Here is a 25,052-nt window from a genome sequence, read left to right on the forward strand (position 1 = left end):
CAGGGACGGTAGCTCATAGAGCTCTGTGTTTGTGTGTTGGTGTGGAGGAGTGAAGTGGAGTCCTCTCTCCAGCCAGCCACCATCATTGCTCCCACCACATAAACGTAAAAAAAAGGGAGGAGGAGCAGACAAATTCCCAAAGGAGAAGAGAGGGGGTTTGCTTTAGTCTTTAAATCTTGAGAAGGTTGGAGATAAGCGTGACTATTAAAGACAAAAGCTCCCGTTTAAGGTGGATAAACCATCTAGTTTGCGTCCCACTTACTATCAGTTTCTAATTAGTGCTCTTTGAAGAATGGGTGGGATGGGCCCAGCATTGTTTCAAAAAACAGTGGGGGAGGGAGGTCAGGGGTTATTCACTGCAGAGAAAGCAGCTGGTGTGCCTTTAACGTGCACAAGGCAGAGAACCATGCAAATCAGCCCAAAAAGAACAAACCAGTTCACTAATAGCTGGAAGGCTGTTTTGGGGTTTGTTATCAGAAACACGCGAGATATAATCTGAAGAGATGAGCCGGCTCAGCGACAAGATTCTGTGAATCTGTGGAGGATTGTAAAGACCAGACGGTTAAACAGACGTCAGGGAGTAGATTCAAATGAGATACAAAGCAAAAGCTGCCCCTGTTCTGTGTCCAGCAGTAGCTTCTTACTAAACTATTGCAGCAGGCAGAATGTCTCCTTCAAAAACTTAGGCCAGGCTGTATTTCCACTGCATCCATCAGGATAAAATACCCCTCAAGCAAAGGTTGTTCTTTTTATTTACAATCAGCTCTTAGGCAGGGTTTCATGAAGGAAGGGACTTTTGAATATTTTACTTTCCCCCACCCATAATTTCTGTTTAGACTGATTTACACGTCATATTTTCTTTTAACTTTATAATAATATATGATTTAAATCCTCTGCTGATTTTAAATTACTCTCTCTTGTGAGTGACTCGTACAGTCAAAATAATATTTTGACAGTTTTTGTTCTGAAGTACAAATTAAAACTACATAAACCAGCGAGCTGTGAATACGTTTAAGCTAAGAAACCAGAATAGGTCAGTGGCAGTTTGTGCAAATTTAATTCTCTGGATGATCCCCTTTTTCTGAGCTCTGTGCTTGGAAGTAGACAGACTTTTCTGTCAAACAAGGCCAAAATGCCAAAAAACAAAGCCCTGGAAATTATCTTTTTTTATGTGTTAACACAAACAGAATAATGGGTTTTCAAATCCAAACTCTGTTTTAATCTAAATATTTTAGATTTACAACTAGAGAGTAACAAATGCAGACAAAATAATGATAAATTGTGAAATAGTGTCCATAGTATCCTCATGAATCAAAGGAGCGACAGGGTTTTCTTACAGCTATTACACTGTGGGAGGGGGATAAGTAGAGGGATCATTCCCTGTTGACTTGATATGCATATACACACATAATAAATAAAACAATCACCTTTTTAACAGGAGTGCTGTAAATGTAACAAACTTACTATGCCAACTCAAGACATGCATAGCAAAAAAAAGAGAAAGAGAGAAATTTGTTCTATCGTTAGTATATATTAAAAAGCTGTCAGAACTTCCAGAATAGAATGCTGTCATTTTGTTTGTGTAGCTCTGAAAGTGACAGCACATTTATCTGTCCCTGTGAAGTACACATAGGCCTTTAGAGGTGATTTCAATTCTGTTTCATATTGTAAATGTGTCAAATCACGAGGTTGTAATGTCAGCCTCTCTTGTTGTCTAATTTCAAGTGAGAAGACAATAAGTCTACTGCAGCAAAAACCCTTTAAAGTGTACTTTCCATGTAGATTATAGTCACTTCGTAATAGCTATAAAGTGTAATTGTTACGACAAAATGTCATAACAATTAGGTCAAAATTTTTGCAATATTTAAGCATGTGGCTTTATTATGGACACTACAATAAAACCACACACAAGAAACAACCAGGGTAAAATACAAGGTTCAGGGAATATATGTCCCAAAAGGAAAAACAATGGAGGGCTCATGGTTAAAACCAGTCTTTTGTTTCTCGTCAGTCAATCGTCTTCTCCATTTGAGGGGGAGAGAGAGAGAGACCACATCTCAAATCTGGGTCACAGGGGAGGATCATCATTTAAAAAGCAGACACTGTATGCTTGAGAAGACACTGTGGTTACTCATAGCTAACTTTAGTTCAATCAGTTCCAACTAAAGAAGAACAAATGGCTTCATCTCTTCGGAAGTGACAATGGAACAACAGGTTACTAGGCTTTTAGCTTGAAGAGGAGACAGCGAGACGTTGGACCCTGATTGGAGAATTCACTGTAGCAGTAAAACTAGTAACTCGGTGTGAGTTTCAGTAACAGACTGTGAAGCCTGTAGTACAGGCCAGTTACTCGCCCTGTGGCTATTTGACACTAACTAGTATGTGCCTGAAGGTGTACCTGAAGCAAAAAAATCCCCCTGCACAAAACGAAACCCCCCATTACTGCAATCAAACCCAACTTATAAAGTCCCATTGATGCATACATGATTGGTATGGATAGATATTGACAAAGAGAGTCGTGGTTTTAATATGTACCAACTCTAACAGCTGTTTATTAAAAACTTTTTTTATGAGCTGACAGCCTTGTTTCTACTTTCCTATTGTTTTGTCCTTTGTCAGTTGAGTCAACAGTGTTATGATATGATAAAAAACAATAGCACAAAGGGGATGTTGTCATGAGGGTATACAAAGACGTGGCGCTGGCGTTTATTTTGCAAACCAGCATCTGTGCAACTACGACATATATAGAAGACAGAAAAATAACAAGGAAAGCACAGAGAGCAATAATCAGAGAGCAAGCTACACGAGGCCATGATTCCGCTGACAGCCAGAAGGACTGCCTTGGATTCTCATGACAACAACCAGCAAATCTCAGAGAACAAGTGCCAAAGATTTCCCAAGCCATACACAGAACATAGAACAGACGCAAACACCTAGACGGTGATTTATTATGTTCTGATATTGTCTAGACTGAAATATCTCATGCAAATGAGATATTTTGTTCTTGTAACTCTGAAAATAACAACACACTTTCAGAGTGTGTTGTCACAGTAAAATTGAAAAAAACAAATAAACAAGAAACATTTTTAAGAGTTTTAAAAGCTGACCCAATAAGAGGACACACTGGCTTAACTACATGTAGAATGTGTGTAATTTTGGGGCGGGACGCCTCCAGCTGTCCCTCTCATTTGGGACAGAGTAACATCAGGGGGTGGCATCAGGGAGTGGCACCTCGGATGTTGAACCTTAAAAGCAGGTTTAAATAATTCAACAACTACCAACAAATGGCCAGTAAAAGGTTGAACAAAACCTGAGACTAAACAATTTTTTTGTTTTGTCATATTACAAGCACAAACTCAAGTATTTTGTGCGATTTTACATTACAGACCATGAGAGGAGGGAAACAACCTGACAAACAACCTTATGAGTCACCTTATTAATAAATAACAGTAGTGTTTACCTATGTGTAATTTAATCTCAGAGTAAACACAGCTGGTCTATGAAGTCCTCAACAGTTTGTTAGGGAGCATTAGCGATGAAAAGGCATCATACAAACCGAGGAACAAAACAAACAGGTCAGGGATAAAGTGCTAAGAAATCTTTATAAGCTAGAAAGGTTATCTCATAAAACAAAAACTCAACTTTCAAATATCTCGGAGTACCGATCTGCCATACCGTTTCCACTTTCAAATACTCTACATATTCCATTTGAAAGTGGAAAGAATATGGCAAAGACCAAGGCCTAGTCATCCAACTAAACTGACAGGCTGAGGAAGGAGGGCGTCAATTAGAGAAGAAAGCCAACGTTGAAAGAAAGCCATGGGTGAAAGAAGCCCTGTTTTTAGTTTCCACAAGCAGTGGAAAGAGGAAATTATAGAAGAAGATGCTCAAAAGATATCAGATTTGAACATTTTGGCCAACATGCAATTTATTATGTATGGCAAAAAAACTTAAATTGCTAATCCCCATAGAGAAACCTAGCATACATGCTAAGGAGATGGTTTTGTTCAAACAGAGAACGGTAGTCAACTAAGTGTTGATGGAAGCTGCAGAAGCATAAAATAAAAAGAACCTCAAAAAGGTTTTGATTTAAGTATATCTATGTGTAACAATACCCCAGTAGTCAAAGTCCAGAACTTAATCTAATCTACTTCAGAATCTAGCTGAGCAATTTTGAAAAAATAGTTCAGTCTTTGGAATTATAAAGCTGGCAGATTTTCCATCAAAAGCTAGCAACTGTAATTGCACTTAAAAGTGGTTCTACAAAGTATCGATTTAGTGGGGCTGATGCCCGTCAGACCTTTCAGTTGTCATTCTCTAGAAATATGCACAATTATACACTACTTTAGGTTGGTTCATCATATATAAATTACATTTTGGTTGTAACATGACAAACAGTGAAATGTTCACAGGGTTTGAATTCTTTTTTTTTTAAGAACTGTTCATGTCAAAACTTGTTTTTATGCCATCTCTTCTAACATAGAACTCCTGCCTGTCATCCATTTTTTTCTCTGTCTAAAACTAATGCTCACACTACCAGTTCTGTGCAGCCGTAATTAAACCAAATGCGACTGGTTTTTATTCACTTTCAGTTTTAATTATAAACCTGCTTCACACTAGGAAATGTACTAATTTAATGAGTTTTCCTGACAAGAAGAAATGTTATTGTTCAAACAAAAGCCCTCTTAAACATTTGTGCCATTTGACAGAAAAAGACATAAAAAATAATGTATGCTTGAGTGGCTTTAAATGTCATAACTTACTACACAGTAAAATGTTTAGGAAGAGTACACACAAACACAGAGCAATAGATAACAGCTAGTTATGCCTAAGTTGAAAGTGAGCTTTTAACTACAGCCATGTTTTTAATTGTGCCAATTATGCAGCACTGGCTTTACACCTTACTGATTTGCTCAACATTTGCTGGCATTTGTGCATACTCATAACTTTCCATTTTTACAGTCACTCAATAGCCCTGTAACATAGCTCCTGTTTTAGCATCTTCTCTGATTGAAACCAGCTATTAAACACAGCAAAAGAAGCCCCTCACACCTCCTGATCAATTCAGTTTAATAAGATGCATAATGTTTTTGAATAAAAGAAAGAATCCTATTGCTTTTCTGGGGTCTGTATGAATCCAATTTGTTTTCAAACAGTGCACAAAGTCATGAGGCAAATTTCGTTTCAAAATATAAAGTTCAGATTTTGTTTATTAAATATGTGAAAAAGATATGCTAGACTGCTAGGTCTCTCTGATCTAATATGAAGGCCAATACACACTCCATAAGAACAGAGAAATTGTTCTCTCTATCTCAGGGCAGCAAACATTCTTCTTTTCCTGCAGCCTTGGTTTGGGAGTTCTTGCAGCTTGTTATTCCGGGCAGAATTTTCTTATGGTCTCCAAGAAATATGAGGCAAGTGTGCTGCAGTAAGAAAGTCCTATGAAGACCGTCTGAAAGTTCTGCATTTCAGTTCTTGTCACGTATAGGATATCAACAAGAAAATTTCTTGCTGACAAGGACATGTTAGGATTAATGGGGATAAATTTAGCCAACTGTGTCTAAATGTGTTTAAATGTGCCAACCGTAAGCTCACACTGATTCCCAACTTAAAACGTTAAAACTATTTCAAATCTGGCAACCAGAGTAGTAGCTCTACAGTTTCCAATATAAAGGTTTGTTTTTCTATCATGGATGGAAAGTTGTTTGTCTAACCATAGGGAAGGCTTAGGAGGAAAATATTCACATTTCACTGAGGATTTACTTGGTTAGTCATCCCTGCTACTAAAACATAGATAATTCCAATGTCATGTCCTTGTGTATTATCTGAAAATGTTATCATTCTTTTGATAAAACTGAATCCACATTGAATATTCCACAGTATATCCAGCTTAGTAAGAATCCTCATAATAATCCCCTGAGGTGTTGTATTAGAAGGAGAAATATAATTTAAGAACAATTTCTGTATGCCATACATTGCTTTACTTATATATACACTACATAGCTTGATCGCAGTTCTGTCAATATTGGATCAGACCTATATTTTTGGTGAAACAGCATAACGAATCAAAATACCCTCCAATAATAACCTTGTTGGTCTAAGGCAATGCAACCAAATGCAACACCTACCACAGAGCCCAAGTCACTGCCACAGTGCAGCTGAATGTGCCAACATTTTGCCTTAATCTGCCCAACTGTCTTGGCTAGCACACGATCCAACACTATAGGTGTGTTTTGACTGCAGAAACACTTTTCCAGAAACCAAGGTTATTCTGAGGTCTTTTGCTCAGCTGCCAGAAATTATGACAGTAGATAACATGAACCAAACAGTTTTGTGGAAGAAGTGAAACAATTAAAAATTATCTTGGTACGCAGAAAGTCTTGTTGAAGTTTCTCAGAACTTGTGGGAGAATCTTAAAATGCTAAACATTCATCTAGCTGAGCAACACTATTGTTTAAAAGTGTCTTCCTTGCTGCATTAGGTAGCAAGAAAGACACAAGCTGACAAAATATGTTATAAACATACACCACAGGAATGAGAATTTGTGCATACAGTTTTGCCACATTGTGCTTTAGTTCAGGATGTGTGCAGCCTGGCCTTTGCCTTCCTCTCACTCCTAGCACAGTCTGGCTTTCTCCCCTTGACTTGGATTGTCTCTGGCAGATTTTTTACAGGGCCAATCAGCAAACAGAAGGAGAAGTTGTGAAGGATGACATTGATTTTCTGTGTTCTTTCAGAATTGCAGTTTGTTAATAGTTTTAGCAATGGCAGTACACGAAGTGAACAAAGCCGTTCAGGCCACGCTTTCGAATATTGAATTAACATTAACAGCCGCCTTCATCGACAGGCAATTTCCAGTAAGTTTCATAGCATTAAAATAGCACATTACATACTTCACTGGCAGATGTTAGCAATTGGGTAAAAGCCACGCCTCCAGTAAGCAATCGTTTCTCAGCAGCTGAGAGCCCAGACTCTGTGTACGAAGCAAATGGCATAGAATGTAGTCTGGTTTTTACCAGGCTAGCATAGCATGAGAGCTTATATAGTGAATCCAAACAATATTGTAGCAATCTTGATTATCTCATGTTTTTTTTAGCCCATGCACCCACAAGCCATTTATAATTGTAACATTATCAAAACTTTGTGCTAATACAGCTTACAAAAGATGGCATTTTTTTAGATGATGTTTTGTAAAGAACAGAAACTTGAAAACGCAAACAAAGACAAAAGGACAAAAAAAAAATGTTGCATAATGTGGTGTCAACTACGCCTTAATCCTAACAGTCATTTTATTAAGTTCACATTTCTAGTTCCACGTTGGACCAGATTTTGCCTCTTTTCCTCCATACTGACTCCATAACATCATGCAGTTGCAGCAGATTTCTCAGCTACACATCCATGATGTGATTCTTCCATTCCAACCTCATCTCAATGATGCTCTGTTGGAATGAGATCTGGCGACAACGGAAAGTTCAGTGAATTCATTATCACGTTCAAGAAACCAGTAGCCTATGTGGTTTCAGGTTTGTGACATGGCGTGTTATCGTGCTGACACTGCGGTCATAAAGAGATTGATATAGTCAGCAACAATACTAAAGTAAGCAGTGGAGTTTGAATGATGGACAATTGGTACAGAGGTGTTCCAAATATGTAAAGAAAATATGTTACACATCATCATGCTCCCACCACCAAGCTGCAGTTAGACCGATGCTTTTATGTCAAATTCTGACCCCATCATTTTAATGTGGAGAGCCTGAATTTGAAACTCACTAGAGCAGAAAACCTTTTTTTCAGTCCATTATTGTCTAAATTTGGCGAGCTTCTGTTAATTGTAGCTTTTGTTTCAAGTTCTTAGGTGCCAGGATTGGCATGGGATCACTACTATACCTAACATGACTCAAGTGTTGGTCTGTTTAGAGGTGGTATTCCACGTACACTGGTTGTAATGGGTTACTTGAGGTACTGTTGTTTTTCTATATCTCAAATCAGTCTTACTATCCTTCTCTGACTGGTGACATTTATAACATATTTTCATCCACACAAGTGACAATCACCAGAGACTATTTTTCTGACCATGTTGAGTTACCATAAAGATGGAAAATTTTCATAGACCAGCAGTTTCTGAAATATTCAGACCAGGCCATCTAGTAGTAAAAACAATCCCACGTTCAAATAGACTTAGATCCAACGTTTTTTTTTTTTTTAATTTTATTTCATGATGCTCGCTTTGAACTTCTGCAAGTCATCTTCACAACATCTACATGGCTAAATACATTAGGTTGCTGCCATGGCATTGGATTATTTATTGACGCAAATAAGATACTCCTTATTCGTGTCAACAAGTAACTGTACTTAATGAAGATCAAAATAAAACAGACCCATAGCTCACATGCTATTCCATCTCCCTCTGAGTTCAGGAGAGGCACTTCACTTCAAATGTAACCTGGCTTGAATAATTTCAGATCCCATATCTACATCCATGTTTTATAAACAATCCATCACCCTGACTGCCAGAAAATTGAGATGTAAATATGATGCTGTCTGCAAGACTTTTCGCTGCATAGAAATACTGTGCTTATGATTCTCTTGCATATTACCACCTTCACCAGCTGTGTGAAAAATGTTTTATTCTCTTATATATATCCACAACCAACCTACTCAATCCAAACCAGTAAGTAAACTTTGTCCTAAAAGCTGGCATATCTGGGCTGGCACACCACTATAGTGCCAGTAAGAAAAAAAGTGCACGTTGTCAGACATAATCTGCGAAATCCTCAATCTGTATAAGGCGAAGCTGTTCTCAGGCCAGCTGATATTCAGAACCAACAGCACTCAACCAGAACCTAGAGAACTTCTGGGTGCTCTCTTGTCAGCCAAGTAAATGGAAAGCACTGATGCCTTTAACAGTTAAAGCAGTCAGCCACACACATCTTAAACTTTCAATTTAGTTAAATAAACTGGGACTTTGGGTTTGGCTTCCCATTTCAAGCCCCACTCTCATACAAAACACACACAGTTACAGCACAGAAAAAGCGTGAAATCTCTCTCACTCTCTGTGGGGGGAAAGGGAAGACATCCTGTTTGTAAAGCTAATAACCATTCGTTCCTTTAGGCGACTCTTTTTATGTGCCTTATACCACACGCCCCTCTGCCACAAACAAACAGAATCGCATGCACGCGCTCTCACTTGCTCACACCTGGTTGCAAGCTCAGCAGTACAAATAACGCAAAATAAGATTTACCTGCAAAAAAAAAAAAAAAAAAGAAATTGCAGGTGACACCTCCAGATCTAACTATGATGGATACTGTTTTCGACGAACGCAGCCGTCAGGAGTCTTTATTTTATTCATTTTGAACAAGCAAAATTCAAGCGCAAACATTTGGGTTGCCTGACGGGTGGCAGTAGAACAGGGAGCTGATCACACACATAAAGACTTGGGTACATATCTCTTAGAACCGTGTGAATGCAGTGTTTGGAAGATTTTAAAAAATGACATGGCAATTTATTGCAAAGAATTTTTTATGTTTTTAGTGGAGGAAAAGCAGCGGTGCTATAGCCAGACTGCAGCAAGACTACGACCCTGTTCAGCTCTAGCTGAAACATGCATATATTGCCAATAAGTCAAACCCAGGATACTACTTTAAAGCTATTTATCCCAGTTGTTTCCATCTATTTTAATATACCATAAGCAATGATTAGTGAAATCACTTTGACTTCTGGAGATCATTTAAATACCCCATGCTTGGTGTTTTATGACCCACAAGTCGGCCTCAACCCCAACAACAATCTATAAAGCAAGTAGCATTAGTGCTTCATTTCTACAGGAGAGGAGTAATTGTGGAAATGATCAAATTCTCTGATTAAGTGTACAAGTATATCATTTTCTAATAATTTAGTAATATAGGTACATTTATTTGGGGTATTGGGCCAGTTGATTTTTATGATCATGATCCCTGTGTAAACCAAAGCAACTTTCTGCTGGTAGGAGGCTGAGTAGAATATAGAAAACATCTTAAATCAAGGTTGTCAAAGCAGATGTGAAACATCAACCTTGTGGGTACAAATTGAAGCATCGTCTATTAGAAAATATTCCACAACAGACAACTCAGTTTGGTACAAAAGCTGGATACCTAACACCTAAAACCAGGCAGGTAACAGCAAAGTTGGCAAAATGACCAGAATCTATTTGATTCCTTTCACACTTTATTTACTCTGTGCAAATGATGTGTAATATGTAAACAAACAAAAACTGTTCTTTGTAGCCGACACTACCAAAACATTTACAAAGTTTTGTTGAGAATACCTAAATTTAGAATAATTAAAGCAGATTTGGATCTATAATGATGAGACACATCTCAGTTGCCTGTCTGAGATTGGGATGAGAACAGTGTGGTAATGAAAACCATACATCACATTAATCAAATTCATCTTCATCAAACTCTCCAACATCTCAGACTAATTTAAGGATTCAGGATTATAATGAAAGCTTAAAGAATAGTTCAGATTTTTAAAGAGATTTTATTAAAAACCTACAAACATGTACTATCTTATCTTTGTTATTTCATTTAGTATAAATCCATTGGTCCTGGAGGCTAACACCAACGGCAAGTCCAAGACGGCCTAAAATATGATGGAAAACTTATATTGATTTTAGCAATTTCAGTCTTAAAGATGTCAGTGTTTTTTTTGCAAATTATATTTTATGAATCTTTATTCTGTTGTGATATATGCATTGCATGGTTCTTTCTTAAGAAGCTGATTTTTTTTTTTTATTACACAAAACACTTTGAAGGAGGCGGGGGTGAACCACCAACGACATTCCTGTCAAAAACACATACCAAGAACATATAAAGTATCCAGTCAGAGGAACAGTCTAATAGAAAACAGCATGAAACTCAAAACAATATCGCCTCACTTTAACTGGGATCATTTTTACTTTGATATCATGCACTTATTCTGACCTACAACCTTTTTAAATGTTCCATTCTTGGTATGTGTACCAAGAATGGTGTTCCTGCCATTCAATATATTGATGACAGTTTAAAGGTTCATAAAGTAGTGTTCACATAAACCCCTTAGACATTTTTGAGACTGGAGTTGTTTTAAGACAAGAGAGGTCCACTTTGGTCCTGGCCACTCTGAGTAGTCGTTAGCCTCTGCCTTTGGGACCAACAAATCTGGATTTACACTAAATGAGAACACTAAGTGAGTTATCCACTGCAGGTGAGACATAAACTGCATATAACCTTTTAACACACCCTCACTTCAAAACATCTGACACAATCCTTTAGTGTTTAGTGAAAAAGAGAGATCCATCTCTATTAGGACCAACAGATACTTGCATTTAAACAAAAGAAAAACAACTTTCTCTCGCTCCCCCTTCTCCACCCTACCCCAGTGAAAGTGACTTGACATGCTAAAAGGGGGACTTGAGGCGAGGCACAGACTGGTAATCCTCTTGGCTGAGTGGGGGCCTCCAGAGGGCCAGCTTCCACTCCCATCCCCAATCTCTGTCCACCCCCCCCAGCAGCGCTGACAGGCCACCCCATCCAGGAACAGAAAAGCCATCTGGTGTTTGTTTGGGACAGCTCATACACAGGATATATGGCAAGAAGGGAGGCTGTGCGTGTGCAGGCGTGAGTGTGTCGGGAGTCACGCCTGTGTGACTGTCACTGCTTCTGTGTGTGTGTCACCGGGATGCTCACGCTTCAATCCTGTATTTGTCCATGAAATTCAATAAATTACAGAAAAATGGTAATTAGAAACATAACACATGGGAACTGTGTACAGTACCTTGCAAAATACTAATTGGACTTCACAATCCCAAACTTCAACATAATCTTTGGGGGATTTTATGCAATAGATCACCACAAAGAAGAGCATAATGTTTAAGTTAAATTAAAGTATTGATTGTTTTGTTTCCTTTCTTTTTTTTTATGAAAAATAATTGGAAGTGTAAATTGTATTTGTATTCAGCCTCTCAACTTTGCAAAACTACATTTGGCAGCAAAAACAGCTGCCAGTCTTTTAGGGCATGTCTCAATCAGCTTTGCACATCTAAAGATTGCATTTTTGACAATTTTATCTGCAAAATGGCAAAATCAAAGTCGGATTGAACGGGGAACACCTGATCTGCCAAACTCGCCTTTTAACTGTTGAGTAGTGTCTCAAATTAGATTTAGGTCTTGACTTTGACTCTACTGCTTGAACATGTGCTTTGATCTCCACCAGTCCTTTGAGGTTCTGACTGTATGTTCAGACTGTCTTAAGTCTTTTGAAGACTAAGAGGTTTTCAGCCAGGGCCACCCTGTATGTACCAACTCCCTTCTTGCCATCTTCCTGAAGAAAAGAATAATCTAATAACCTTATCATGATTCTCCCACTACCATGTTTCAATGACTATTTGCCCATGCTGCCTCAGTCCCAGGCTGAAATCTTTTGCAGCCTCTAACAGGTTTCTTTAGGATTGTGCATTTCACCCCATTCATCATCAAACCAACTATGAAAAGCTTTCCAGTCTTTGGTAAAGAAATACATTCCTATATCTTGATGCTGCCACTACAATGTTCCAGCATAAAGATTGTGTTTACAGGAGATAGCTTTTTTTCAAAATCCCAATAAAATATAGTTACATTTGGGGTTGTGACAAAACCATCACAAGGCACTATGCCTGTAAACATTTGCTCACACCCACAGAGAGATTTCACCAATCAGATCATGAGGTTTATCCAGGTGTATCAATGATGTAATTGTGTGTCTACCTTAGAAAAGAAAAAAGAAAAAAAAAGCAGCAGCTTCTCTAAATGACCAGTCTTTAAGATCGGCGATCAAACAATATACCGGCTTAATGTGTGATTAAGTCCACACGATATTAACCTACTTCACACACAGACACAGCTGTTCTGAGACATCTGTTGTTAATGCGGTGATCATAGATGTGATCTCTGCTGGTACCTGATTCATCATGACTATCGTCACCCTTTATCGTGTCTCATACAGGTATAGTAAAAAAGGATACAAAAAAAATCACAGAATGGAAACAAGATCAAAGCTTTTCCTTATTTCTTCCTCTTTTTTTTTTTTTCTTTAGCAATCGGACTTACCAAGCAGCGCACAGGCGAGCAGGAGCGCACCGGTTGCCATTGTATGTGTTGGTCCGCGGAATCACCACCAAATCGCCCCCTTTTTTTTAGATGAGTATGCAACGGTCGAGGCAGCGTAGCCACTATCGCTGATCCTGGATCAGAGAGATGAAGAAAGGTGTACGGATCCCACAAGAACCTGCTGAGGGGGGTGTCTGGACGGCAGAGTCTATAATCCAGAGCCGGCGAGTCCGGTGTGCGACTTTCTTCCCCCAACAACACGCAAGCTTCTGGTGACGCGTATTCCCCTCGCCCTCACCCTCACCTATACGCTTTTCATCGCTGACGACGTGTGCGTGTGCTTGGCTCCAAGGCGACCCAACCCACTCTCCCGCTTACTACGCATCCGAGACTGCGGAGGCGACCCCCCCTCCAACACACACATACACGCGCACACACACCAGCAGCTTCCTTAGAATAATAATTTAAAAAAGAAGTCCGGCGTGACTTGTGCGTATTTTGGATCCCTGATCCAAAACATAAAAAGGACTCAAAGAGCGTCTTGAGGGATGTAGGGAGTGCGAAGGAGTCTGGGATAAGTCCTCTTCGCTGATCGGAGATCAGCTCTTTCTCTGGCTTTTTTCCACGGCAAATCCCGGAGACTATAATAGATCTCTCACCATCGCTCCGCAGAAAGCCTCAATGGGGCGGGCGCTCTAGATGAAGCAGATGCACGGCTTTGTGCTCTGACATAACCTATCAGATTTATAAAATTGTAACATAGACTCAAAACACATACGACCTGACACAGTCTCCTAATTTATCCATCTAATTCCTAGCAACGATTCCAAGAAAATGTGCGCGTCCGTTCAAATAAACTCGTTCAGTTATGTCTAATAAATGACTGCATCATGTTGTTATCCCAGTAGACGTCCTTTCGATCCTGTTTTTTTTTTTTTCTCTCTTCCAAGGTTATTTCCTTGTTTTTACTTTGGTCAGTTTGAAAACTTACGAGCGTGGCGTTTGCTCCCACCCACTCGCAGAAACCACGCCCCGGCAGCGCGGGGGGGTCTGCCACTGCATGGAAGAAGTTAAGATTTGCATTTCTCAATTACAATTCTGGAGCACGCTGCTTAAGGTTCAAGTACCATCTCAGTGAGTAGTAAGTGCTCCAAGTGTACCACCACAGAGGAACAATTTGAGTAACGGATGTGCAAATCAACAACAACAACAAAAATATTATGGAATACTACAATACGATTATGTACAGGTATGTAAATCTAAATATCATAAAGATTTCACTAATGAGAGTGATATTTTTCAATAACTTTAAAAATGTTATGATTTACAACTAGTGAGGACCTCTGCAAAATTTATGATCACATAACCCCAATAAGATAAATATATATATATATATATATACATTATTTATTTATTTTTTTTTTTTTTATAGAAAAATGTTATTCCAAGATCATGTAATGGCCAACAATCACCGGGAATTTTGACTTTTCTTGGCTATAAACAGAGCTGCGTATATAAGCATATTAATGGAAAGTTGAGTGGAAGGAAACATATGTTTCTAAAAGGTACACATCCACAATGTATAACTTCATCCTGACAGCAATGTGAAAGAAAGTTCAAGAGGGGAAGATTTGAAAGCCCTGGAGTCAGTGCTCTAAAAAATGATCTGTTCCTATGTTTCATCTCTTGGGTCAAGCCACTCTTAAACTAGATATAACAGAAATGTTTGGTGCCCACTCTGCCTTCTGATGTGTGCGGTGCCCTGATGCCGTGCCTCAGCTCCCCTCCTTTTGCACATTTGAGTTTGTCTTTGTTTTTGCACCTCAACACTTCCTTCACACACATACAACACATTCAAGCATTTGCATTACGCCACTGAGACTGACTTTCACAGTCTGTTGCAGTTTTTATTAATAAAATATTCATTTTCTCCACCTTAACCGCTGCATGGTCTCCTGTATTTGTTATGACTTTGCACCAGTCGTAACAGTCATCCAAAGTTTTCTTTTCTTTTTTTTCTGGAGGAAAAGTGCAGAAACACAGAAAAGTATTTAATGTACAGAATGTACAGCTGCAAAAAGTCATGTGTTTTCACTCAAATGTGTACATTTTGCATTTGAAGTTGGAAAAAATTAACATAATAGTCTCTTGAAGTCAGAATTCCAAGTGGGAATGTCAACCTCTTCCTCAAAATCTAATATTTTGATGATTGTCTTGCATCCAGCCAAAATTAGTTATGGCTGGATTTTAAAAACAGAAGCAAACTATCCACTCTTCTGACAATTTGCATCTTATTAAATTTCCATACTCATAATGCTGTATTGTCTCCATTAGTGAGGATATGACAGCGTTTGATATTTTAAAATGGAGAAAATATATTGCAATAGCATGTTTGCTGGCAGTAGTTAGAACGGTCACTGAACTAAACATGGATATCGAGAACAGATTAATTGGATTTGATGTCATCTCCAGATCTAACTTCTGACCTTAGTGTTAACCAGAGCACAGCAAAACAACCTCCAGTACTTATTCCTGGTTCAATGCTTTGTTTTTAATTACAATTAAAGGCAGCATATGTGCAACCAGTGACACTTGTACCAGATTTTGAAAACCCTAGCAGCAGGTTAACTGAAGCAGAGAAGCCTTTAAGTAAAATCTTTAAAGCTTATCATTTCTCCCATCTTTTTATTTGCAGAATAGATAGTAATCACCCTTCAGTGACAGCACAGATCACTTGCACAATATACTGCATATTAAGTACATGATGAAAAAGGATTCATTTGATAAATGGGTTTCACTTGTCTTTCGCTCTTCACAAAAAGTCACCTTCTCATACATAATTTGCCCAGCCGTTTGTGATGCAGACAGAAATTTCCTAGCTCTCGCCTCTTCGTTTATTCCCCTCTTTTATACTGACAGTGAACAGAAGGACTAAAGTGGAAGATGTTAGAGACAAGTTGAAGCAAGATGAACTTTACCATGGACTTAGAGGATGATACCCTAAGAAGAATCCACCGCCTCAAGAAAGATCTTACTATAGTTTCTCTACAACTTACACAGTGACAGTATGTTTTGGGTGTATGTACAGTTACATTTAATACATTAAGATATGTGTTCCAATGAGGTTTGTTGTATGATTGCAAGTACCTTTTTAAAAATAACAATCTTTAAGCAGGTATTAAACATAATTTTCATTCATTGTGTTAAAAATGTTTTTGTTCTTTGTTGATCACACGTTATTTCCTAATGATTATGGTGTGTCCCACTAAAAATGTGTTTCATTTAGTGAATTTAGCTGGTGAAATGCATGAACCTTGCTAAACTAAAATGTATTGAATACTATTTTATATACTTGAGCCTGATTAAATTATTTTCACTCTGTGGGGATAACAGAAAAGTCAAATTGAATTCAAACATCTGCACCAAAGTTTTGTTTTCATTATTGAATTATCAGTTCACCCCCCCCAAAAAGAGCCGTTTAATGTGACATTCATGTCTATGATGAGTGCATGCAAACTTATGACCAGCACAGTTGCTATGGCTTTTTATGACTCTGCTGCATTATTAGCAAGATCTCAAAATAGACCTGCTAAAAGGAGGGTGGTTTGCAGGTAAACTGTGAAAAGCAAAATGATACTTCATTGGTGTGAGGCTGCAAAAGGAAAGATGCTGTCAGGAAAGGACAGGCATAGAGAATGCAAAAGGCTGTAACTCTCAGACACAGAAAGTTCCTCTCTGTGTGATGCATAAATAAATGAACAAGCAGGCCTCTGAATGTGCCTACCAAAAGTAATTTCAGTAGACCCATCCAGTTTTCTCATTACCAGCTGGGAATTGCAAGTCCCGACCACTGCTTTAGTATGACATGGATGTTGGGGGGTTTGGGAGACAATGAAAATGATTATTTACCGTTTGCTTTGCTCATAGATTTTTGAGCTCAACTAAAACGTAAAAAAATAAAAAATACATACAGACAAATTCAAGCCCAGAAGCACAGAGTATTTTGTAAAACTATTCTCCGCTTGGCTCAATGCATTTTCAGGTTTTTTTTTGTTATTGATCAGCACACAATATTCCAAATAAAATTCTGAAAAGTCTGGCATACATTAATCAGTTTGCTTCCACTTCAAAATTATGCACTACTTTGTTTGTAAATCTCAATAAGACACCTAAAAGTTTGTTGTTGGAACATGGCTAAATATGTAAATGCTTACCAACTATGTACAGCTTAGTAAAAATCTATATTTAATCTGCCAATTATCCATATAAAATCTAACTTAATAAATTGATGGGCTCAAAGAAAAATAAATCGTGTGCCTCCCTGGGCCCAGAAATGTGTCATACAATTGACATAAAAGGGGAAGCTTATAGCATGTTTATATTAAGAAAACAAAGGCTTTAACAAGGAACAAAATGTAAATCAGAAAAGGGTTCGACTTTGCAGAGAAGAATTGTGGGTTCAGCCTCTCCTTAGTCTATTCAAGTCCAGTCTTGCTAAAATAAAAACCAGCCAAACAAAGCTGCTAGGTAGGCCATGCTTGTCCACCTGGTCTACATATTGCTGCACCTAAAATTAGCTCAGTTCTCCACAGACCTGATATTGCAACTTGGCCTATTAGTGGCACAGTTTTCACATGTAGGCAGCTTAAAAGGCAATGCAGTTTTTTTTGTTTGTTTGTTTTCTTTTTTATTGCTATTTGATATTAGCAGATAATATAAGATCTAGTTTAATCCTGTGATATTTGTATACAATATAAATATACTCAATATATTTTCTTAAAATGAAACATATACAGTAGGTAGTCTTCAGAAAAACATATGGTGTAATATGTGCAACGGACCAAACAGGTTTCCATGGAAACAGAGTATTGCGTTAAACATTTCATAATGGGATACATCCTCAAGATAAAACATTTGTGTGATATCACACAGTTACTTTAGATAAATTTACACTTTGACAAGTTTAAAGCAATGCCTGAATGCATTTTGCAGTGACGTTGATCTTGCAGTGTATCTTCACACGGAAGAGAAAGTAGTTGTAGCCATACACACAGCTCAAAATCAAAACTTTCACACACAGATGCAAGCAAATACTATTTTAGTTGCAGTGTTAGTTTTGCATTCTAACACATTTGTCTTAGATTCATGTTAATTTCATTTTCTTGACCTCACAATGTCGGTGTTACATACAGTGCACAATTGTGTATGCTGAGACTTTTCATCCTGCCCAAAGACTTACCCAACACAAAGAATCACAACAATAAAACGATTTCACTTTTTCTTAAGAACACATAGGAACAAAAGAAAAACTTTTTTTTTGTTTTTTTTTTTAGGAACAAAAAAAAAGGATTTTTTGTTTTGTCATGCTTAAATGTTTCAGATACATTTTAATTAATACATCTTAATATCAGACTCCTGGAGAAAGCATAATTTATGGTTCCCCAGTTTAAAAAAGTCACTATACCACCTGAAGAGGCAAAGCCACACTATGGCCATCATCATCATCATCTTTGCCAGTATGATGTTCTTTTTTTAAAATGCGGTGTTTTGGCAAAGTTCTCCCCTGTCAAATATTCTCCACATATATGGCAATTGGCTCTCACTTTGGTTTGCTAGGGGCCTAAAACCTTATAAATTATTTGGTAATTAGACTGATAGATGTCAATTACTTTGTTTTTCCACCTTGTTTGAGTAATTTCTTAATTGTACATGTCAGTCACTATTCATGCCATGTAGCTAAAATGGGATTCATTACAGCTATTTCATAAATATAACAAATGATGGCAATTATTTTGCTTCTATTACTAAAAACCCAATTGGGAAACAGCTTCTTGTAGTTACTCAGGATTTTTTTGGTACCAAGGATTTCGCTGATGGTCTGAAACATATAAATGTGACAAAAACAAATTACAGATGGAATCTGTAATGAGGCTATTACTTTACAGCACAAGATGATCTCTTTATTAACCAGAATATGCAGAAGATGCTCTTTGACTTGAGAGATGAGAGGCAGGGAAGTGAGAAAATGGAGCAATATTTTATAGAAAACTCCAGAGAGAAAACAAGTCTACCTGGTAGTGCAGATACTTTAACTGTATTCCGTTGCTACTGAATCTAAATTGTTATTGCTGCATTGTGAGGAACACTGTAAGAACATAACTTTAAGATTATCCAGTTAGTCAGTATGACTTCACATGCAATATTCCCTTCAGTCTTAAATTCTACTTTTAAGGGTGATTCATTTTGTTTGTCAGAATAAAACATCCAAACAAGGCTCTTGAAGATTGCATCTAATGATTTATAATCTCATGTGGCAAGCAAGAGAAAAACTTCAGGAGCAGCCTATTATACATTAATGTTGCACTCATTGACTTGGACTTTATGATATTGTGATATTAATGTTGATAATTTATTGCTCTACTGCTTACCCATTTACATGTGTGTAGTACTTTTAGATTTAGCCTACCAAATAAAAAACAAGTAGAAAGTACGAAAGGACAAATAGGAGCTACATTAACCCTCGTGTTTTATGAAACCACAGTGTTCTGATCATGATGGACATGATCAGTAATAATATCCAGGTAGGTCCCAGTAGGTTATGATTGGGATGCAGATATAAAACTTTGGGCCAGTATTGAGGTTTGATAAGATTGCTGTTCTCCAATAACTGATATTCACTGACGATAAATTGTATACATGTCCGGACCACCTCGACACAGTGAAAAAACTGCCACTGGCATTGCTTTATTACTTTAAATATAATCCTGTGTTGCATCACTATCATGCAACACAGCTAAACTAATACATCCCGATCCCGAAACACACACAAACAAAAGGCAACAATTAGGAAATAAAAAAGTGTGCTAATAAAATATCTCCCTCACCATTACACCACCAGCAGCCTCACTTTCTTGTTCGTAGTGGACAGGAGTAGCACCAGATGTGGTCATTTACCACATCACCCAATCTGAACCCAATCTGAATCTGTCAACATACATGTGTTGACAGATGTGAATCTAAATATCCTGGTTGTGACAAACCAGCTTGCCCATCCTCTTCAGACATCAACAAAGCATTTCCATCCACACAACTGATGCTCACTAGATATATTTTTTTTCTTTTTCAGGGCTATCTTCATAATTCTGAGAAGTATTGTTAAAATCCAGTTAGATGAAAAGTTTCTGAAATACTCATACCAGTTATTATTGTTGTTATTACAGTTGTTATTGATAACCCTGCCATGTTCAAAATCACTTAAATTCTCTCTCTTCAGACGCAGCAAGCAACCACAGTTTGACCTTATAAATGTTATTTTTAGGTGTTTTTTAACGTTTATATGACATTTTGGTTTAGATAATCCACGTGGGATTATATTTTATGTGCATAAATGTTGGTATGAACATGCTTTCAAAATCTACCCTCCTGCTATGTGAGCGCCACTCACTCACCAAAACAATAGAACAGATCCCCTCTCAACAGGATCTGAGTTGTCCTTCCTGATGCCAGATGTTATTCACAAGGACAGAACGGCAGGCATAAATAATGCTTTTTCAGTTGGTGATGACCTGTGTCTACAGAAGGTAAGAAAACAACTTGTGATAATAAAAAAAAATAAAAATACAGAACCCTTATAAAAGTCTGGGCTAAAATATTTAATATAAATAAGACTGCAAATCTAATAATTTAATGTCCTGTAGCATTCTCTGTTGAGCTACTAACATTTAATGGATAAGAAGGGAAAAAAAAAAATATTTGTTAATTTATGTCATCATTAAAAACATCCCAAAAGTACTTGAATGATTTATGGGATTTTTTTTCTCATCTTCACATGACTGTTACATTAATATGCGGGGGATACAACAGAGACAAATCCCAAAGAAATTACTGTGCTTCCAGCATTAAATGTTAAGTCTAAAAAAAATCCCCCACCAATTGTCACCTCTGGTTCCCCATTCACACATCTTAAACTTTACACTCACATGTACAAAGACCTAATGGATGAATATCCTATCCTGTAATGGCACTCTTCTACTGGATCCACTCAGTATCTTCCCAAACTCATCCACATAGCATGATGCATTACATACTTGTTTTACTAAAAGATGCTCAATTCCAGGACACAGACCCATCTCCTTCCTGAATGCTGCAAAGTCATTTGTTTGAAAATTGTACCAAAGGGTTAATCATACATGTAGAAGTCCACGATTTTTCCATCCTCCACAATGTCACACAAGGAAGCAATTTGTTTGACTTGTTGCGTTAAAAATCGCAGGTTTGCTTATAAAGCCATGAAACCTCCACCTGGGGTTTTCCAAATTGTTTGAAAGCCTGATAACACTGTACTTGCGCATATACGTTTTTGAAATTGAAGAAAGTAATATAAAAAGTCCTGAAATAATTCTATCATTATTCTGGCAGTTAGCAGAAAATACGTTCTGGAAACTGACATTACAACAAACATTTATTCTGATTCTATATCAGGCATTGAAAAAAAATGTTTTAAGCATAAGCAATAGTCTGGTTTCAATTGCTTTTTTTACAATATCAGTCTTCAATGATTTATGCAAAGCTACCAGTTTAAAAGATTTTGCAGTTTTTGGTGACAGATATACATCTTTCAATCACTTAGATGTACCTGGCTCTCTTTTGTTAAGGATCTAATGTGAGCTGAGTCACACAGCAAAAGACTTACTATTTAACTTCTAACACCTCCTCTCATAGCTGCTTGAAAGATTAAGATTGTCAGATAAGCTGCCATCATAAACAAAGCATACAGCTTCTCAGCTAAAGATGGTAATTTATGTCAAGTGCAAAACATTTTTTTAAACAGATGAAAGTCAAACTCAGTTTCGTAAACTTAAAAACACACTTCAAAGTTTGCCTGTAAACGTTCATGATCAGATTCCCACATGTCCCGTAGTCTAGCTGGAGCACACAGATCACCACATTTTGCCAGTAGATTAATTATTCATCATAAGCACTCCTGATGTGGAATATTAATATGAAACGAGTGTCAAGCTGATCATTTTTGGGGTCCTTGTTTTTTGTCTGTATCCCCCTCTGCTTTCTGATTGGACATGTCGCTCTCTTTTCTTTCTTCTGTGCAGAAAGCTGATTGTGCCACTTTATGTTGTTGTGCTTCTTTACACCTGAGAGCTCTGATTAGAATGATTGCTTGATAATTATGTGCGCTGAAATATGTGGGTGTGTGTTTGAGGCTTACAGGGACACTTTCTAGCTTTGCAGGTGGTTAAAATACCACATAATTTAAATAGTATGTGATTATTTAAATTCCTCTTTTGTTGTAAAATTATAGCCAAGCTGCCACAGAATCAAGTACTAAACATCGATGTTTAATTTGTATAATGGTTAACAGACAAGTGTTTATGAAAAATAAGCAATAGTGAACTGTAAAATGCAATGCTAACTCAATGTGGTAATTAAGGGCTTTAGAATGAAATAGAAGAATGCCTGAACTGTAAAGTAACAATAGGCTCTTTCACCCCACCTGCCCCTGCTTACTTCACCCTATTTTCTTCTGCAACTCTCTATGTATTCTTTATTTTGCAGTTATATGGTCCCACTCTTTGTGTCGTTTTCACAAAAGTACACCTGGCTCTATGCTTCTCTGCTTCGTTGCATGTCTTTCCTGTACAGTACAGTCACTGACAGCTGTGGCTGCTACAACTATGTGTACTTGCTTTGTTTTTTGTTTTCTAGTAGAGGTTGCTCTTGGCTCGGTTCATTTATGTTGTGTGTGTTTTTCTGGACAAAATGACCAACAGAGCCTTTTGCTGTCATTACTTTTGTTTTCTCCTTATTCTTTACCATGAAAAGTACACCTAGCCTAGTGCTACTATTTATTTTGTTGTTTTTTCCTTGGGAAGAGTCAGCGATGGAGCTTTCACTGCCATAAACTGTACTCTCTTTGTTTTTCTGTTCATCAGAAGTATGCTTTGCTTAGTGTTACTATGTTCAGCATTGTCTTTGATGATTTTGATTGATTTTTCATATTATTACTTTGTTTCTTTTCATATAGAGAGCCATCCTTGCTCAGTGCTTTTATGTTTTGCCATGACAGTTTGCTGGTTAGAGCTATAAATTGTGCTTTTTTTTTATCAGTAATTCTGAGTACTTTTCTCTTCTTTAATATAGCAAGCACACCTGGTCTACTGTATTTTTGCTCAGGTCTATAGCTTTCCTAGAAAGATTCTTTTAAAGTTTCTGCTAACATTTGCTGTTTGTACTTTCAGTTTTACTTTCCTTTAGAATGTTCTCCTGGCTTAGTCCTTCTGTGTTCAGCTCCATCTTTTTCCTATATGGAGCCATCAAAAGAGCCATTGATCTTTTTTGTATCTAGTTTTTTTCCCAATAGAAAGTACTCTTGGCTCACTGGCTTTGTTGCTTTTTTCTGTAAATCCTTCATGTCATCTAAGCCCCCAGACCCCAGCGGTAGATTGTCATTCATGCTAATCCTGCTTGTGGAAGTGATTTAATCTGGTTTAAAGTTAATTGTTATTCCTCTACTGTTCCCACATATTTTTTAGGATAAGGAATTTCTGCAAAGGTAACAACTTAAAGCAATCAGCTGAGCTGCCTTAGAAGATATTTTGGGGGTGTGCCGTGGTGGCGTAGGGGTTAGCGCAACCCATGTTTGAAGGCCTTGAGTAGTCCTCGATGCGGCCGTCGCGGGTTCGACTCCTGGACCCGACGATATTTGCTGCATGTCTTTCCCACTCTTCTTCCCCCTTTCCTGTCAGCCTACTTTCATATAAGGGACACTAGAGCCCACAAAAGACCCCCTGGAGCGGTAAAAAAAAAAGAAGATATTTTGTCTACATGCTAAACACATTCTGGGTCAGATGAAACTAAAATCAAATGTTAAAATTAAATTTTGTGGAGAATTTTTGTTTCTTTTTTTTTCTTAAAATCTAAATCAAAAATTTTAAGTAACAAAAACGATGTATTTTTCTTTTTTATCAGATTCAAAATCAGTGTTTTGATCTTGTTTATTTTTGATTGTCAATTAAACATGGAAAGATTGAGCACTTTACTGATGGCTATAGTATAAGTGTTCATGTTGACTTCTTGACAGTCCATAAAACAATTAGTTTGTTATTAGGTCTGTTATAAAGATAAAACTCATTCCTTTTTACATGTGACTGCTACATATCTTTTGCTTCAGAGCAGGAGAACAGTATTTTTTGGTTTAGTCATGTCTTAATTTTAGTAAGTGTCATGCATTTGAACTGCAATCATCTCTCCACTTTTAGCTGCTTCTGTCTTTGCCAGTCTTTCTTCTCTTGATTAAGTGGGTGTTGCCCAACATGCAAACACAGATGAGCATCATGCATTATTCATTCACAGCACTCTCTCTCTCTCTAACACACACACATACTGGCACAATATTCTCAGGGAGGTTTTCATGACTTGCTACTTGGATCGTTCATCTTTGTGTCCCAAAACAACAACAATGTTACACAACACGTGTCATCATCATCCCTCACAGGTAGAGGGCTCGTCCTTTCTGCTGTTACCCAACAGCAGAAAAGCAGATGCTATCTATCAACTGGAGGCTTAAATACATTAATTTTACACTATGGTCATGCTTTCTAAAGCTTTCGATTTTCAGGAGATAGTAACTCACTCACTCTGCCTTCACATCTTAAACTGACATGCTTTATAAATGGAAGAGAATATAAGTGGCTAAAATACAAGTTTTAGGGGTCTTTTTAATAAAGTAGCAGATTATTGCATGCATTGTCTTTGTTCTAATTTTATCATTAATATAGTTAAAATCAATTTATGACTTGTAGAGTTCTGTGATGGACTAAAGGTCTGTTGAGAATGTGTCCTGCTTCTCATCCATGACCATAAGATATTGACACCAGCTGTGAATATCTCACAACTGTGAATCTACCAAGACATGCCTGTCAGAGACACAGACA

The 25,052-nt window shown here is 37.5% G+C and overlaps 1 protein-coding gene across 2 annotated transcripts in view; it reads right to left on the reverse strand.

Moving 5' to 3' along the window:
* igsf3 (immunoglobulin superfamily, member 3) overlaps positions 1 to 14,082 on the reverse strand; it is a 108,862-nt gene extending 94,780 nt beyond the window's left edge. For both annotated transcript variants that reach the window (XM_028023391.1, XM_028023390.1), the window contains exon 1: positions 13,105 to 14,082. In XM_028023391.1, coding sequence (XP_027879192.1) covers positions 13,105 to 13,144 — 40 coding nt within the window. In that variant the 5' untranslated portion in view covers positions 13,145 to 14,082. The remainder of the gene's footprint in view (positions 1 to 13,104) is intronic.
* Between the last annotated feature and the right edge of the window lie 10,970 nt (positions 14,083 to 25,052).

Source organism: Xiphophorus couchianus, chromosome 7 (genome assembly GCF_001444195.1).
Source record: "Xiphophorus couchianus chromosome 7, X_couchianus-1.0, whole genome shotgun sequence".
Lineage (NCBI taxonomy): Eukaryota > Metazoa > Chordata > Actinopteri > Cyprinodontiformes > Poeciliidae > Xiphophorus > Xiphophorus couchianus.